This window comes from Mesoplodon mirus (assembly GCF_964341445.2).
Source record: "Mesoplodon mirus genome assembly, chromosome: 4".
Lineage (NCBI taxonomy): Eukaryota > Metazoa > Chordata > Mammalia > Artiodactyla > Ziphiidae > Mesoplodon > Mesoplodon mirus.
Genome location: NC_138979.1, coordinates 73,993,702 through 74,007,499, shown reverse-complemented (window position 1 = coordinate 74,007,499; position 13,798 = coordinate 73,993,702). Strand labels below are relative to the sequence as shown.

General features: G+C 46.4%; 1 protein-coding gene across 5 annotated transcripts in view; it reads right to left on the bottom strand.

Annotated features, from left to right (window-relative positions):
* ADAMTS17 (ADAM metallopeptidase with thrombospondin type 1 motif 17) overlaps positions 1 to 13,798 on the bottom strand; it is a 351,667-nt gene that overhangs the window by 243,091 nt on the left and 94,778 nt on the right. For all 5 annotated transcript variants that reach the window (XM_082617115.1, XM_082617116.1, XM_082617117.1 and 2 more), the window contains one exon: positions 11,529 to 11,572. In XM_082617115.1, the coding sequence (XP_082473241.1) occupies positions 11,529 to 11,572 (44 nt within the window). The remainder of the gene's footprint in view (positions 1 to 11,528; positions 11,573 to 13,798) is intronic.

Below are 13,798 nucleotides of genomic sequence, written 5' to 3'. Positions count from 1 at the left end.
ATGCATGATGCATTCATTAGTCAACTTGTGTTTGCTTTTCAGATGTTAATTTGTCCTTTGTCAGTCTAATTTAAAGGGCCCCAGCTAATGCACATAAGATGGGTAGAAGAAAATAAGAGTTAGGTTTTCCTCCCCTCCAAGTCCAAGACTGCTTTTTAATTCTTCACTAGAAACTGCTCAAGATTCTGGGCCCTGCTCCTTGTTCTACCAGGCCCTTTGGTTCACCTGCCAAAGCCGTTCTTTCAGCCTGAACGTGGAGATGGTGCTGCTGTCCTCTCAGTCCCCACAGAGATGAAGTCTTCGCTGCCTTGAGACCTTAAAGTACCTCAAGGGTAGGGTCTTATATTCAACTCAGCCTTTGGCGTTTCTGATATTCGAGGTAAGTGCTGTCGCAAACAAAACTTCAAATTTCAGTGTCTTCAGACGCTTTATTTCTCACTCACGTAACATCCAATGTTTCAGGGTCTGAGGACGCTGGTTCCTGGTTGGGCCTTAGCCAGTCAACCAATAGAGGAAGAGCCTCAAGCACCATTTCACAGGAGGTTTGTAGGGGCCAGCCCTGGAAATAGTGCACATCACTTCTATTCCCATTCCAGTGGACAAAGCAGTCACTTTTGCCACACCTAATGACAGGGAAATTTAATCATCCAGGAAGAAAAAAATAGGTGTGGATTATCAGTTAGCAGTCTTTCCATAACACCCTGGACTGTGTCAGCAACATGTGCTAAACACAACTCAGCCCTTCCTGTCCATGACGTAGTGTTCTCCTCACCATGACTCAGCCCTTCCTCACCATGACTCAGCCGTTCCTCACCATGACTCAGCTGTTCCTCACTATGACTCAGCCCTTCCTCACCATGACTCAGCCCTTCCTCACCATGACTCAGCCCTTCCTCACCATGACTCAGCCCTTCCTCACTATGACTCAGCCCTTCCTCACCATGACTCAGCCGTTCCTATGACTCAGCCCTTCCTCACCATGACTCAGCCGTTCCTCACCATGACTCAGCCCTTCCTCACCATCACTAAGCCCCATCCTGACCATGACTTATCCCTTCCTCACCAGGACTCAGTGCCCTCCTAACCATGACTCAGCCCTTCCTGATGAACTCAGAACTTCCTCACCATGACTCAGCCCCTTCCTGACCATGATTCAGCCCTTTCCTGTACATCAATAATATGCTCTTCCCCCACAACAGTACTTGTCAGTAACTTCTCATCCAAGCTGTCTACGCCAATAATTCCAAAGGCATTTGGAACTCAAACCCAAAATAACAGCCAGGCCAAGATCTGGTCTCTGTGCAACAGAACAGACCAATAGATTGGTCTGACATAACCTCCTCTCTCCTTCCTAAAGCACTCCTGTCTCTTAAGCTGCATATTTTTAGAAACTGAGGTTAAAAACTCAGAAACAACCTTCACATGGGAGAGCTGGGGGTTCTTCAATTTAATGAGCTCACAGACACCACAGAATCCCAGTGAACTGCCTGAAGTATGCAAGCAGCAAACATTCTCCCCTAAATTGCATTTCTACCTCCAGAGGGTCACACACGTCCTGCCCCTGTGGTTACTTCTGAGCATCACATGACTTGAGTGTGACCAACCCTAGCTCTGTATACCATGAGTGCAACAACTGAGCAGTCATTGGGAAAGTGAACTCTTGGCTCGACTCTAAAGTGATGATTTTAATGCCAGACATAGATGAGAATGGCCCAAGGTCCAAAAATATCAGCAGTAACTTCACTAAGTCTCAGTGCCTGCAAGGTCCAATCTGGCTCTGGAATCTAAGCCAAAGAAGCACAGCCTAACAACCAAAAAGGGCCTCCTAATCCCTACTTGCATCTCTCTGAGAACATCAGAAGGGGCCCTCTAATTCAACCCTCCAGCAACATTTCTTTTTTTTTTTTTTTGCATTACGCAGGCCTCTCACTGCTGTGGCCTCTCCTGTTGCAGAGCGCAGGCTCCAGACGCGCAGGCTCAGCGGCCATGGCTCATGGGCCTAGCCGCTCCGCGGCATGTGGGATCTTCCCAGACCGGGGCACGAACCCGTGTCCCCTGCATCGGCGGGTGGACTCTCAACCACTGCACCACCAGGGAAGCCCCCAGCAACATTTCTTCACATGCCGTCTTCTCTCCTCACTCTCTCTCCACACCCAGAGCCTCGCCCTCTCCTAGCCTTCCTTTCCTCCCTCCTTCCCTGCTCTGCCCCCCACACCACCCCAGGGCCCTGCAGCTCTTGCAGCACCTCACTGCCACCCGGCCTCCCAGGGAGGAAAGCATGAGAACCCCCTTCTCTGGAAATTGTACTTTTTCTCTCATCTTCACCATTTTTCTTGGAAGAAATCTTTGAGAAGAAGTATTATTGAATAAAAGTAATTACTTTGCTTCCTTGGTCATAGCATTTAAAAAAAAAAAAAACGTGGTAAAGTATATACAACATACAATTTACCATTTTAAGCATTTTTAAGTGTACAGTTTAATGGCATTAAATACATTCACATTGTTGTGCAACCATCACCACCATCCACCTTCAGAGCTTTTTCACCTTCCCAAACTGAACCTCTGTACCCATTAAACACTAACTCTTCATTATCCCTCCCCTCCAGCCCCTGGCATCCACTAATCTATTTTCTGTCTCTATGAATTTGACTCCTCAGGGATTTTAGGTGGAATTACACAGTACTTGTCTTTTTGTGACTGGCTTATTTCATTTTGCATAACATCTTCAAGTTTCCCCCATGTTGTAGCATATCTCAGAATTCCTTTCTTTTTTAAAGCTGAATATTATTCTGTGTATGTATAAAAGGATACTTGGGTTGCTTCTACCTTTTGGCTATTGTGAATAATGCTTATGAACACAGGTGTACAAACATCTGTTCAAGTTCCATTTCGTTGGGGTAGATACCTAGGAGTGGAGTTCCTGGATCTTATTTTTATTTCTTGAGGACCCACCATACTCTTTTCCATAGCGGGTACACCATTTTACATTCCCACCAGCAGTATACAAGGGTTCCCGTCTCTTCACATCCTCACCAATACTTGTTATTTTCTGCAAGCTTTTTGTTGTTATTGTTGACAATATCCATCCTAAGGGATGCAATTGATCACCTCATTTAACCTTCACAATAACTCTGGGTATCATTATCCCCATTTTACAGAGGAGAAAACAGAGCCAGAGATATCAGGGGACTCACACAGGACAGTGGTGGAAGCAGGATCTGAACCCCGGTCTCCCCACAGAGACGATGCTCAGACTCCTGGACTGAGCCAAGCCACAGCCCGAGGAGATTCAGCGTTTACTGTGCAGATGAGGGGCTGCAGGTGGTGAACGGGAACCACCCTGAGGGCCACTGGAAAGGAAGCCATGGTGGGGGCACCTCCCTGGTTCAGGGCCCTTGACAGCCAGGGCAGGACCCACTGCAGAGGAGCCTGGCCCCTCACTTCTCCTGCCCACTCCTCCTGCTCTCAGCGAGGGGCTGCCCAAAGGCTCCAGAGGGCTTTGGGACTCACAATTACACAGAAGGCATCTCAGAAAGGCCTGGTTTCCCATTTGTGACTCTATTCCCCCACACTTCCCCCAGGCCGGGAGGGGTTTTGTGTTTCTAGCAAATTGCCTCAGCATCACATGAGTAAGAGCTGTCTGGCAAGGCAGAGAGGCTCCCACTTCTCTCCAAGCTAATCATAAAGCACTCTTGGGCCATGAGGGTGGAAGCATCTGGGAACAACAGAGACACAGTCCTTCTGCTGATGTCATGCCGAGGCCTGCACTAAACAAGAGGGCGGTGGTCTGTGGCCTGACACCGATGTCACTGACATCTCCTGCAGGTTAGGGACCACCTAACTGGAAGGGCATCTGCTTCAGAGTTGCCTCCGTGGGCCACCCAAGCACAGAACCCACAATGGTGCAACCCAGCAGCCTCCAGAAGGAAACTCTCCCACAAGCCACCCACTTGCCAACCTGAAGGTAAGAGGGGGCTCCACAGCCTACATCTGAAGGGCCATAGCTGGAAACCCTGCAGAGGTCAGTTCCTTCTCGCTCAGCTCTCTTGCTCTCCATCTCAAAAGGCATTCAAGCATCACCAAGTGTTCTGTGGTCTCCCATGTAGTTCCAGAACAAAGGTACCCCATGCAAAAACATACCCGCTTATTTTCACCATTTTTAAATGTACTTCAGCCATTATGTAACCTTAGTCATGACCCTGGCATGAGGAAGAAGAAAAGTTGAACTTGGTCCCGTGGGGCCACTGGTTTCAGTGTGGACTTGCTGCTGAGCCCCAAACAGAAATCCTGCCCTGGTTCTTGTTGTGTTTTCCCTTTTCCGGAGGGCTCCCTTCTGGGGAACTTACAGCAACAAAGAAAGCCCTCCAGACTTTAAGGTACAGAAAGTGTAAACACCACACACTTCCATGTGCAGACATGCACCTAGGCATGTGTATATGTACATATGTAAGGTGCATACACATGCACACTCACATTTTTATTCACCACGGTCACTATCTTCAAGCCAAACCATAGGACAGCCATACAAGGTGACCAGGAGGAAACTCCACGTGGCCACCCCTTTCTTGCCCTCATTTTTTTTTCCCCTCAGGCAACGGCAGCTCCTACAAAGGGTCTTTTAAAAGACCATCTCCGGGCTTCCCTGGTGGCGCAGAGGTTGAGAGTCTGCCTGCCGATGCAGGGGACACGGGTTCATGCCCTGGTCCGGGAAGATCCCACATGCCGCGGAGTGGCTGGGCCCGTGAGCCATGGCCGCTGAGCCTGTGCGTCCGGAGCCTGTGCTCCGCAACGGGAGAGGCCACAGCAGTGGGGGGCCCGCGTACCACAAAAAAATAAAAAATAAATAAATAAATAAAAGACCATCTCCAACATCCAGACAGGACTTAATTGGCATTTTTCATTAAATACTCTTTACCTACGTTTAAGGCCTAACAGTGAGAGAAATAGTTAGTTTACTCAAGTACACTCAGCCCTTCCATCCACAGCTGATTGAATCTGCAGGTGCAGAACCTGAGGATACACAGGGCTGAGTGTACTGGGCCACTTTATATAAGGGACTTGAGCATCCACGGATTTTGGTATCCACGGGGGTCCTGGAAACAATCCCACAGATACCGAGGAAAGACTGTATATACTTTTTAGCTTTCACAGTAACTCTATTTCCTAACTCTCTTAAGGGAATAATCTATTTTTTTTATTGTATGATGAGGAAGGCAGCACTTGCCCAAACAGTCTGAACCCCTGATTGCTAGGTGCTTGCATATTTTATTCCCAAAATTAAAATTGTTCATAAAACCTCTCAAAAATCACAGGATGGTCTAGAGCATTATTATAAATACCAATATAACTCCTGACAAATAGATGAATTTGCTGAAGACCTCAGGTTGTCTGATTTGGGACAACTAATATGTCATTGAATGTTAAGCCTTCTCCTTTGTAAGCTTCTCAGAGTAGACACAAAAGACATGGTGTGGATAAGCCTGAAACTGAAGCAGGGTGCACCGTGCCCAACATGAGATGGGTATGAGGTAAGGAGATGGACCCCTCAGGACTTGTTCATTCAATGGGGCAGCTTCCCCTGAAGGCAATCATCTGAGACAACTTCTAACAATCTTGAAGCAAAAGTGAACCGTGACTTCTGTAAGGTCCCAAGGAATAACAAGTAAAGTAGAACAAACATATAGGAAAGCCCTCAGAAACAAAGAAACCCGAAGCTGACTAATAAAACTTATGTATTTACCTCAAACAATATTTTTCAGCCTCATTCAGCGAATAGAACATTTGACACCTCCACAATTCAAAACCACTCTCGAAGAATGAAGTTTGACCAACACCATGAAAAGACAGAAGATGAATGCTCACTCTGAAGGAAATCCACAAGGGGGTGTCCACACTTTCTGGCCACAGCACTGGGATTGGAACAAGCAAATGGCCGTCCAGGGTGACCACTGTAAAGGGGATAATGTACAGCCAGACAGATACATTTTGATGTTTGTTTTTATACATAAAACTTGGCCTTACTTTCTTGTCTGAGCCCTAAATTATGACACATTCAGTGAATAAAAACCCAGCCGACGCAGCACTGCGACACTGTAGCCCCAGCCTCTCTCGCCTCTCACTGGCTCCCCAGCACATTTTACATCCATGGCCTCACGGAGGGCTGGCCTGAAACAGACTTCTGAAGGAGATGCTTCATTCCTGGACACACTCATCCCGTCAGTGATGCTCCCTTAGCTCCCTCACAGATAGACCCACTGCATGGACGTCAGTGGCCACATTTATGAAGTGCCCCCTGGTCCGGCCAGACCTCTCAGGGAGCTCAGCTCCAGTGCTGTGGGCCACGCTAGGAACGGTCCTTCCACCCAAGTTCAGGGACAGCTGTGGAAAGGGACCCTCATGTCAGAGCAGCAGAGCCCCAGGACACCAACCGGGCTTGGACCCCCTTGACAGCCTCTCCCTGGCCTTCTGTGTGATACATTTCACGAGGCTGTGGAATATATCCATTTTCCTTTGTGTAGGACCATCACATCCCTCTCCTGGGGGAGGAAAAGGAAGGCTTTTCCAGTAATTAAAAACTATTATGAGACCAAGTAAGGAAAACAATAAATCCCAATAATTAAAACTAAATTCATAAAGCCTGAATTAGGCTGTCAAAAAAAAAATCACCATAGCTCAGCCTGCAGCTGAGGGTAGGAGCAGGACAAACGCCCCACACCCCCTGACCGTAACTAAGACATGTCTGGTCAGCCAGGCTGTGGTTAGACATGGCTGCTCAGGCCGGCACCCCAGAGAGGCCCCGGGGTGTGAGAGGAGGAGGGCAAAGGGCCAGCAAAAGCCTCCAGAGGTTTCTAGGCTCCACAATCCTGGAAGTTGGGCACCCTTTTCTCACGTAGGAGGCTTTCTTGTTAGGATGGTGGCAGGAAAGCAGATCACACAGGATGAAGCAATTCAACAGAGGAAAAGCCCACACCCCGGAAAGGCAAGTCTGAAATGTGTACAGTGGGAACCACAGTAAGAGGACAGCTGCTTCTGTTAGGGAAGAAGCCTGTTTTCCCAGATCCTGCTGCCTTAAGAATTGCCTTAAGTTCTCCTTGTGTGTGTCTTCCCCCAAGGTGGAGATGAACAAGACCTCTAAGTGTCACCCCTTCCCCTTCCATAGTGGCCCAAGAGGAAGGGAGGGTCTGTCTGGTGTGAATCTTTAAAAGTGTGTCCACTTGTCTGCTCAGTCAAGCCGCCAGCCAGTGTGGAGGAGCTTGGTGAGGCCTCGCTCCCACAGGAGTCAGGACCACCTTAGAATCAGGGCCAGGGAAACCCCATCACCTGTGTCAGCAGGACCCCTGTCATGTGCACAGAGGATGTGTCGTTGTCTCGGGTTTCAACCTTTACAAAAAGATCAGGGATGTAGTGGATACTGTCATTCTGAGATGTCCAACATCGTCCTTCCTCCGTAAAGCACCCCCTCCACAGACCCACCTTACATGCACTCGTTGTGGGAGGTGCCGCTGCCTCCCTATGGAAGCCCAAAGGGCCAGAGCCACCCTCACCCCCATGCAGGTGGGGGTAGAAAGAGGCAGCCACGTGACTGAGAGCAAGATTGGAACAGGGAGCCAGTGACACGGTGGCTGTGGGGCAGACAGCGCCATTCCTCTCAGCCCTGATGCAGACCTCTGCCTGGGGTCCGCAGCCTTCCCCCGCTCCAGGGCTCCCTCAGGCGCTGGCTGTGTTCCAACCTGGTCCTCCAGCCTCAGGGGCAGTCCCCCTTCTGATCCATGCCCTTTTTGCTTGTTTCCACAGTCAGGAATCCTATCTGATGAGCTGGGCTAATGCAGACTGGGCAGTATAGAGGGGAAGTATCAATATTATTCATGGAACCCCAAACTCCACCCACTACCTCAGAGATTCTTCAAATGAATCATTCAAATTTAACTTTGAAATTTACTTTAAACTATTTTTTAAAATTAAACTATTAAAAAAACAGTGATTAAAACATTTACAACAGTAGGTTACCTTTGGGGGCATCTCTGGGGGACTTGGAGGAGGCATGAGGGAACCTTCTGGGGTCTGAGAACATTCCATATCTTAATCTGAGTAGTTGTCTGAGAATACAGGCATATGATTACACAACAATGTGGGTGTACTTAATGCCACTGAACTGTCCACTAAAAAAATGATTAGGATGGTAAATTTTATGTTATATATATTTTAGCACAATTTAAAAAAATAGATTAAAACAGAATTCAAAACACTCCTTTACAACTATTTCAACAAATAAGAGATAAACTAAAAAACAAGTATAGGGCTTCCCTGGTGGCGCAGTGGTTGAGAGTCCGCCTGCCGATGCAGGGGACACGGGTTCGTGCCCCGGTCCGGGAAGATCCCACATGCCGCAGAGCAGCTGGGCCCGTGAGCCATGGCCACTGAGCCTGTGCGTCCAGAGCCTGTGCTCCACAACGGGAGAGGCCACAACAGTGAGAGGCCCGCGTACCACAAAAAAAAAAAAAAAAAAAAAAAAAAAAAAACAAGTATAGGCATAAATTTTTTAAATCCATCAAGATTTATACTCTTTACTATCTGTATGTTTTATTTTAATTAAAACAACAAAGCAAACAAAAAACACTATTATATACCAAACATAAGATGTTGATAACCCCCAAGCTTTCCCAGTTTCTCAAGGTACCAGATTATCTCATTTTCTAAAAAACTCAGGTCACAGCCCTTCCTGCTAGAGCTGGATCCTGAGATTTGAAGGCAGCTGTTCAAAATCTCAGCATTGGCAACCACATATTTATGTGATTCAGATTATTTTTCCATTCTGTGGAATCAAAATACAAAATAAATTGGATGCTGGAATGACAAAATTACAATGATGGATTACAGATAAGTAGTAACCAAGGTTAGGGAAAGGGAGGGAAGGAGAAGGTGATTCTACAAGGCCAGCCCGAGGGAGCTGCTTGGAGGGGATGGACCAGTTTTGTTCCTGATTATTAAGGTAGATGGACAAATTCACACATGTGATAAAATGTCTTGGAACAACAGGTAAAAACATAACCAAAAATGAGTGCATGCAAAACCAGTGAAACCTGAGTAAGATCTGTAGTTTAGTTGACTGCATGGTGCCAATCAATTCCCTGGTTTCAGAAATCCACTATAGTTACATAAGATGTTATCATAGAAGCTGGATGACTGGTATGAGACTTCTCTGTACTATTTTGACAACTTTAAGAAATTCTATAATTATTTCAAAATATAAAGGTAAAAAAACACAGAAATAAATTGGATGAAACTGCTATAAGATTGCCATAAGCCCAGTTTTTAAATTATTATTTTTATCAAATTACCCATAATTCTTACTGACTTGATAATATGTACAAGTAAATTATGACACATTAAGACAAATGTGTACTAATAAAACACCATGTAGGTTCTGTGATTGTTTTCCCTGAAAAACCGTAAGTTGAAGCCATAACCCGTAGTGTGAATGTATTTGGAGATGGGGACTTTGCAGAGGTAATTAAGATTAAATGAGGTCATAAGAGTGGTGTTCTGGTCCAATATAAGTGGTATCCTTATAAAAAGAGGAGATTAGGACACAGGCACACACAGAAGGAAGACCATGTGAGGACACAGGGAGAAGATGGCCATCTACAAGCCAAGGAGAGAGGCTTCGGGAGAAATCAACCCTGCTGACACTTCAATTTTGAACCAGCCCCCAGAACTGTGAGACAATAGATTTCTGTTGTTTAAGCCTCCCAGCCTGTGGTATTTTGTTACGGCTGCACTAGCAGACGGATACAAGTAGTGTGGTGATGTGGTTTAGAGGAGGGAAGGACGCTTGAGAGAGCTAGCTGTCTGCGCAGAGGTGAAAATCACATATTCAAAAGAAAATGAAAGCTGGCTCTAAATCACATGAAAGAAAACCGGGTCATTAGATGCACATTACTCAAAAATACTGCAGTTCCTTCATCTGCATTCATTCATTTATTCCTTCATTGGATCAACGGTGGTGACTCAGCCTCTCCAGCCCTGTGCCAGGCACTGAAGGATATGACACATGGGTTAAAGCCGGACTCTGCTCTGTGTAGCACAGTCTTCCAAGGAAGATGTGCAGACAAGGGCAGTACGACAGATTCATGTCTCCGCAGGGGTAAGCAGAGGGAGAGGAGGGGCCGGGAGCAGAAGTCCCTCCTGGGTGAAGTGTGGAGGTGTCAGAGCTGAGCTGTGAACACTGGGAAGAAGTAGCCAGTCCTCTGGATAGCACCGGCCTTGGCAGCCATGGCAGTGGACAGAGATGGACATATACCAGTCCTCTACAGCCCCAACTAGACTCGGGCATCAGCTAACCCTCTATCAAAGATTACTTCACACTGCATTTGCCTAGTAATTCTGTTATGGAGACAGCCCCCAGATAATGAAGCACAGATTGGTTACTTGGTTTTTAACACCTAGCTCTCAGATTTGTCTAGAGGATTGCCAAAGTATAGTATAAAAAATCATTTTGAAACTCTAAAATGTGACATAAATGCTAGGTATCATTCTACTAGATTTGGAAAGACCTTGTAAGTCACCTAGTCCAAAGTGACCATTTTATGGATTATGGAGATTTACTGAACGTCACCCAGCTTGTACCTGGCAGAGCCAGAGAGAAGGCCCGGGATTACCTGCTGCCAGTACTCCACGGGAAGCACAGGTTTTTAACATTTGAATTCCACAATAACATATATTCAATCCTATACTGTTTTCCTTCAATTTTCCTACAATTCTAAGCACATTCAATTTCAAACCTTGCTTTTGGTGGTGCAATATTTCAACCTCTTAGTGAACAGAGGTTTGTGCTATAGCAGACAAAACTGGAAACCCTCTTGGTTTCTGTTAACCAAGTGCTCTCTTCCTACACTCAAAGACTGGTTCCAATTTGAAACCTATGAGAGTTCAAGAGCAAGCCAGATATAACTGAAGATAGGAGAGAAAGGAAATGGCGAGTGAAGGGGAAGGTGGGGGAGGAGGCGTAGGTAGAAAGGGCAGGGGGAGAGGGAAACTGTGTTTGCCAGCACTGCGTGTCGGCACCACTTCTATTTGACCAGAAAGCAATGAGCCTGGTGCCGAGGCTGTGGAAGGACACCAGTCCCACAACCCTGCAGTCACACTTCACCCCTTATGACACTTGGTGAAGCTTCTGTCTCATGACAATTGTGTAATTCAGTGAGGTCCCCCTCCTGCACTGGTGATCAAGAGGCTCAGAGACAAATGCAACCCAACTACAGTCACTTCAGGACAGCCTGAGGGCTCCTTCCTTTGGTTGAACTTTTCATATCTTCCTTACTAACCCTTTGTCTAGATGCCTTCTGCCATAAGCAACTACAAAACTTTTTAGGAAAGAAGAAAAGTAAAGTAAAATCAGAAACCAAATTTACCAAAAAAAGAGGTAACAGAAAAGGCAGGGTTTGTTTGACGATGGCTCCTTCAGACTGTGTTATCAAGTGTCCACATTATCACAGGGTATAGAGTTATTATTTTAACTCTAAACTTACCAACGGTGTCACAAGGTTCATCTTTGTGTACGCAGAAATCTGTCCTAAAAAAATTAAAAAAAAAGAAATAGTCAGGTGTGTGTAGTACCTCCAAGAATGGGAGAAGAAAATATTGTCAATTAATCTAATTAATCTTGATTACTCGTCTTGCCCATAACAAAGTTATCACTTTAGTTGCCACCTGTTATAATGAAGAATAACTAGCAGCGTTTGCCAAGATTAACCGCATTTCCAACTGGTAGTCCCAGTTACCCCGAGTAAGATCCTCCTTTCATAGCTGAAATATTCCATAAATAACACTCAGTTGCTGGAAGGACTCCTTCCAACGCTGAAAGTTTCAGAAGATGTTTACCAAGTCATCTATCAGAGATAATTATTAGTCAATATCATCAAACTGTGATACAGTATCATCAAACATAGTGACCTCCTAAGTTACTCTACTTGGGCAGCAACTGGTTTTAGATGCTGGAATGACCGTGTATCACTTACATGAGAACACACAAAAAAGTCATTTCTAAAACTTATATTCTTTAAAGCTCCCTAGAATCTCCCAGGTGTGTGGCTGTGGACAAATGAAACAGCAAAGATGCTTGAAATCTGATCCAGCCTCGGTTCTGCAAGTACAAGGGCCTCCTGTGAGGTATGAAATGAGGAATCTGGGCCATTCTTTTCCAAAACCGGAGCATTCCCACTATTCCGCCCATGAGTTCCCTAGATGGGAGCTGACCAGAGCGCTGGTTGGGGAGGTATCTTGCCCAGGACTGGGTGAGGATAGCAGTGCCTGGTCCCACGTTCACCTTCTCATGGTGTACCGTGGGGACTGGTAGAAAGCACCCACTCATCTGCAGCTCTCTAAACACATGCCAGTGCAGCTTCAGGTTGAAAAGGTGTGTTCTGAAGGCACCTCTTCTCATTTCACTTTTAAAAAATTCTCTGGGAAGAAAAATGGGTCAGGCTGGCACTAAGCAAAGTTGTCAATGAAAGTGGCAGGTCCTGGATGGGTCACATATCGCCTTTCCTCGTGGGATAATACCTTCCCCTTTCTGACACTCCATCCCCACCTCGGCATTCAGTGTCCTCAATTCCTCTCCTACTCTCTGTCAAAAATCTATTCTCATGGAAGGACCTGATCTGCCATTCACACTGGGGACAATGACAAGAAGGCAATGTAATATCATCAGCTTTTCTTTTACCTCCACTCCAAACCACAGCACGTTCTGTCCTATTTGCCTCCATAATTAACCCATGTCTAACGCCTCTCAGCACTATGTGAATGTCCATGTGAGTGGAGCAAAACCTGCTTGTTCCCAGCCCTGGCTCTGCTTCAGGCTGGCCTGAAAGTTGTCAAAGACTCTACCCACCCGCTAGACCCGCAGAGGCCAGATCTGTAGGTTTAAAAGATTCCACTTGGGGTTCTGATGTACAGAATTTCCTGGTCCAGGCCACTGCCTCAGGCCAAGAAGTCTTGCCAGGCACCCTGGACATCCTGTGAGCCCAGAGGAAAGGGCAGCTGGCATGGGTGTGACAGCTTTGAAGAGGTGGCCCCGAAGCTGGCCAGAGAGACAGCTAGAAAGAGCTGGGCCAATCCCCTAAGCAGCCCACATGGGTTTTGCTGACTGCGTCTCTAATTTTTTCATAATGAACGTATATATTTTGGTAATCAATTTTAAAATAATTTTAACAAAGGAAAAGGGAAGCCTTCAAGACCCTCAGGCTTCTCATAACCCCCTCCAAAATCAAGGGAGCCTCGATAGAAATGGAGATGGAATAACCATAGGAAAATGAAGACTCGTGCCTTGATTTTTCTGTCAAAGACAACCTTTCAGAAGACTAATTAACAGGCAGTAGGGGGTGGCAAGGAAGACACAGAGGCAGAGAAGAAAACAAACAAATAAAATTAGGGACATAAATATGTTCACTGGTCTGGTATCTAACCCCAACTCAACATTCTTGATCTGACACCCTTCCCATTGGAATGTTTTGGGCGTGTCTCTCTCTCTCACACACACACAGACACACAGAGACCAGACTGGCCTGAGACCTCGCTCCAGGATTTCCCAGAGTGAGCAACTAAAAGTGTTGAAAGCATCATCACATTGCCTCACCTGGGCAAAGGGAGAAAGGGTGTGTGGCCATCAGTCCCACAGAAGAGAACTAAACAGACTGAACAGGGCTGCTGAGGGGATTGGGCCCAGCTCCTTCTAGCTGTCTCTCTGGCCAGCTTGGAGGAAGATGGCTGACAGGGCGTTGTGTGTTCTCTCATCCCCCGG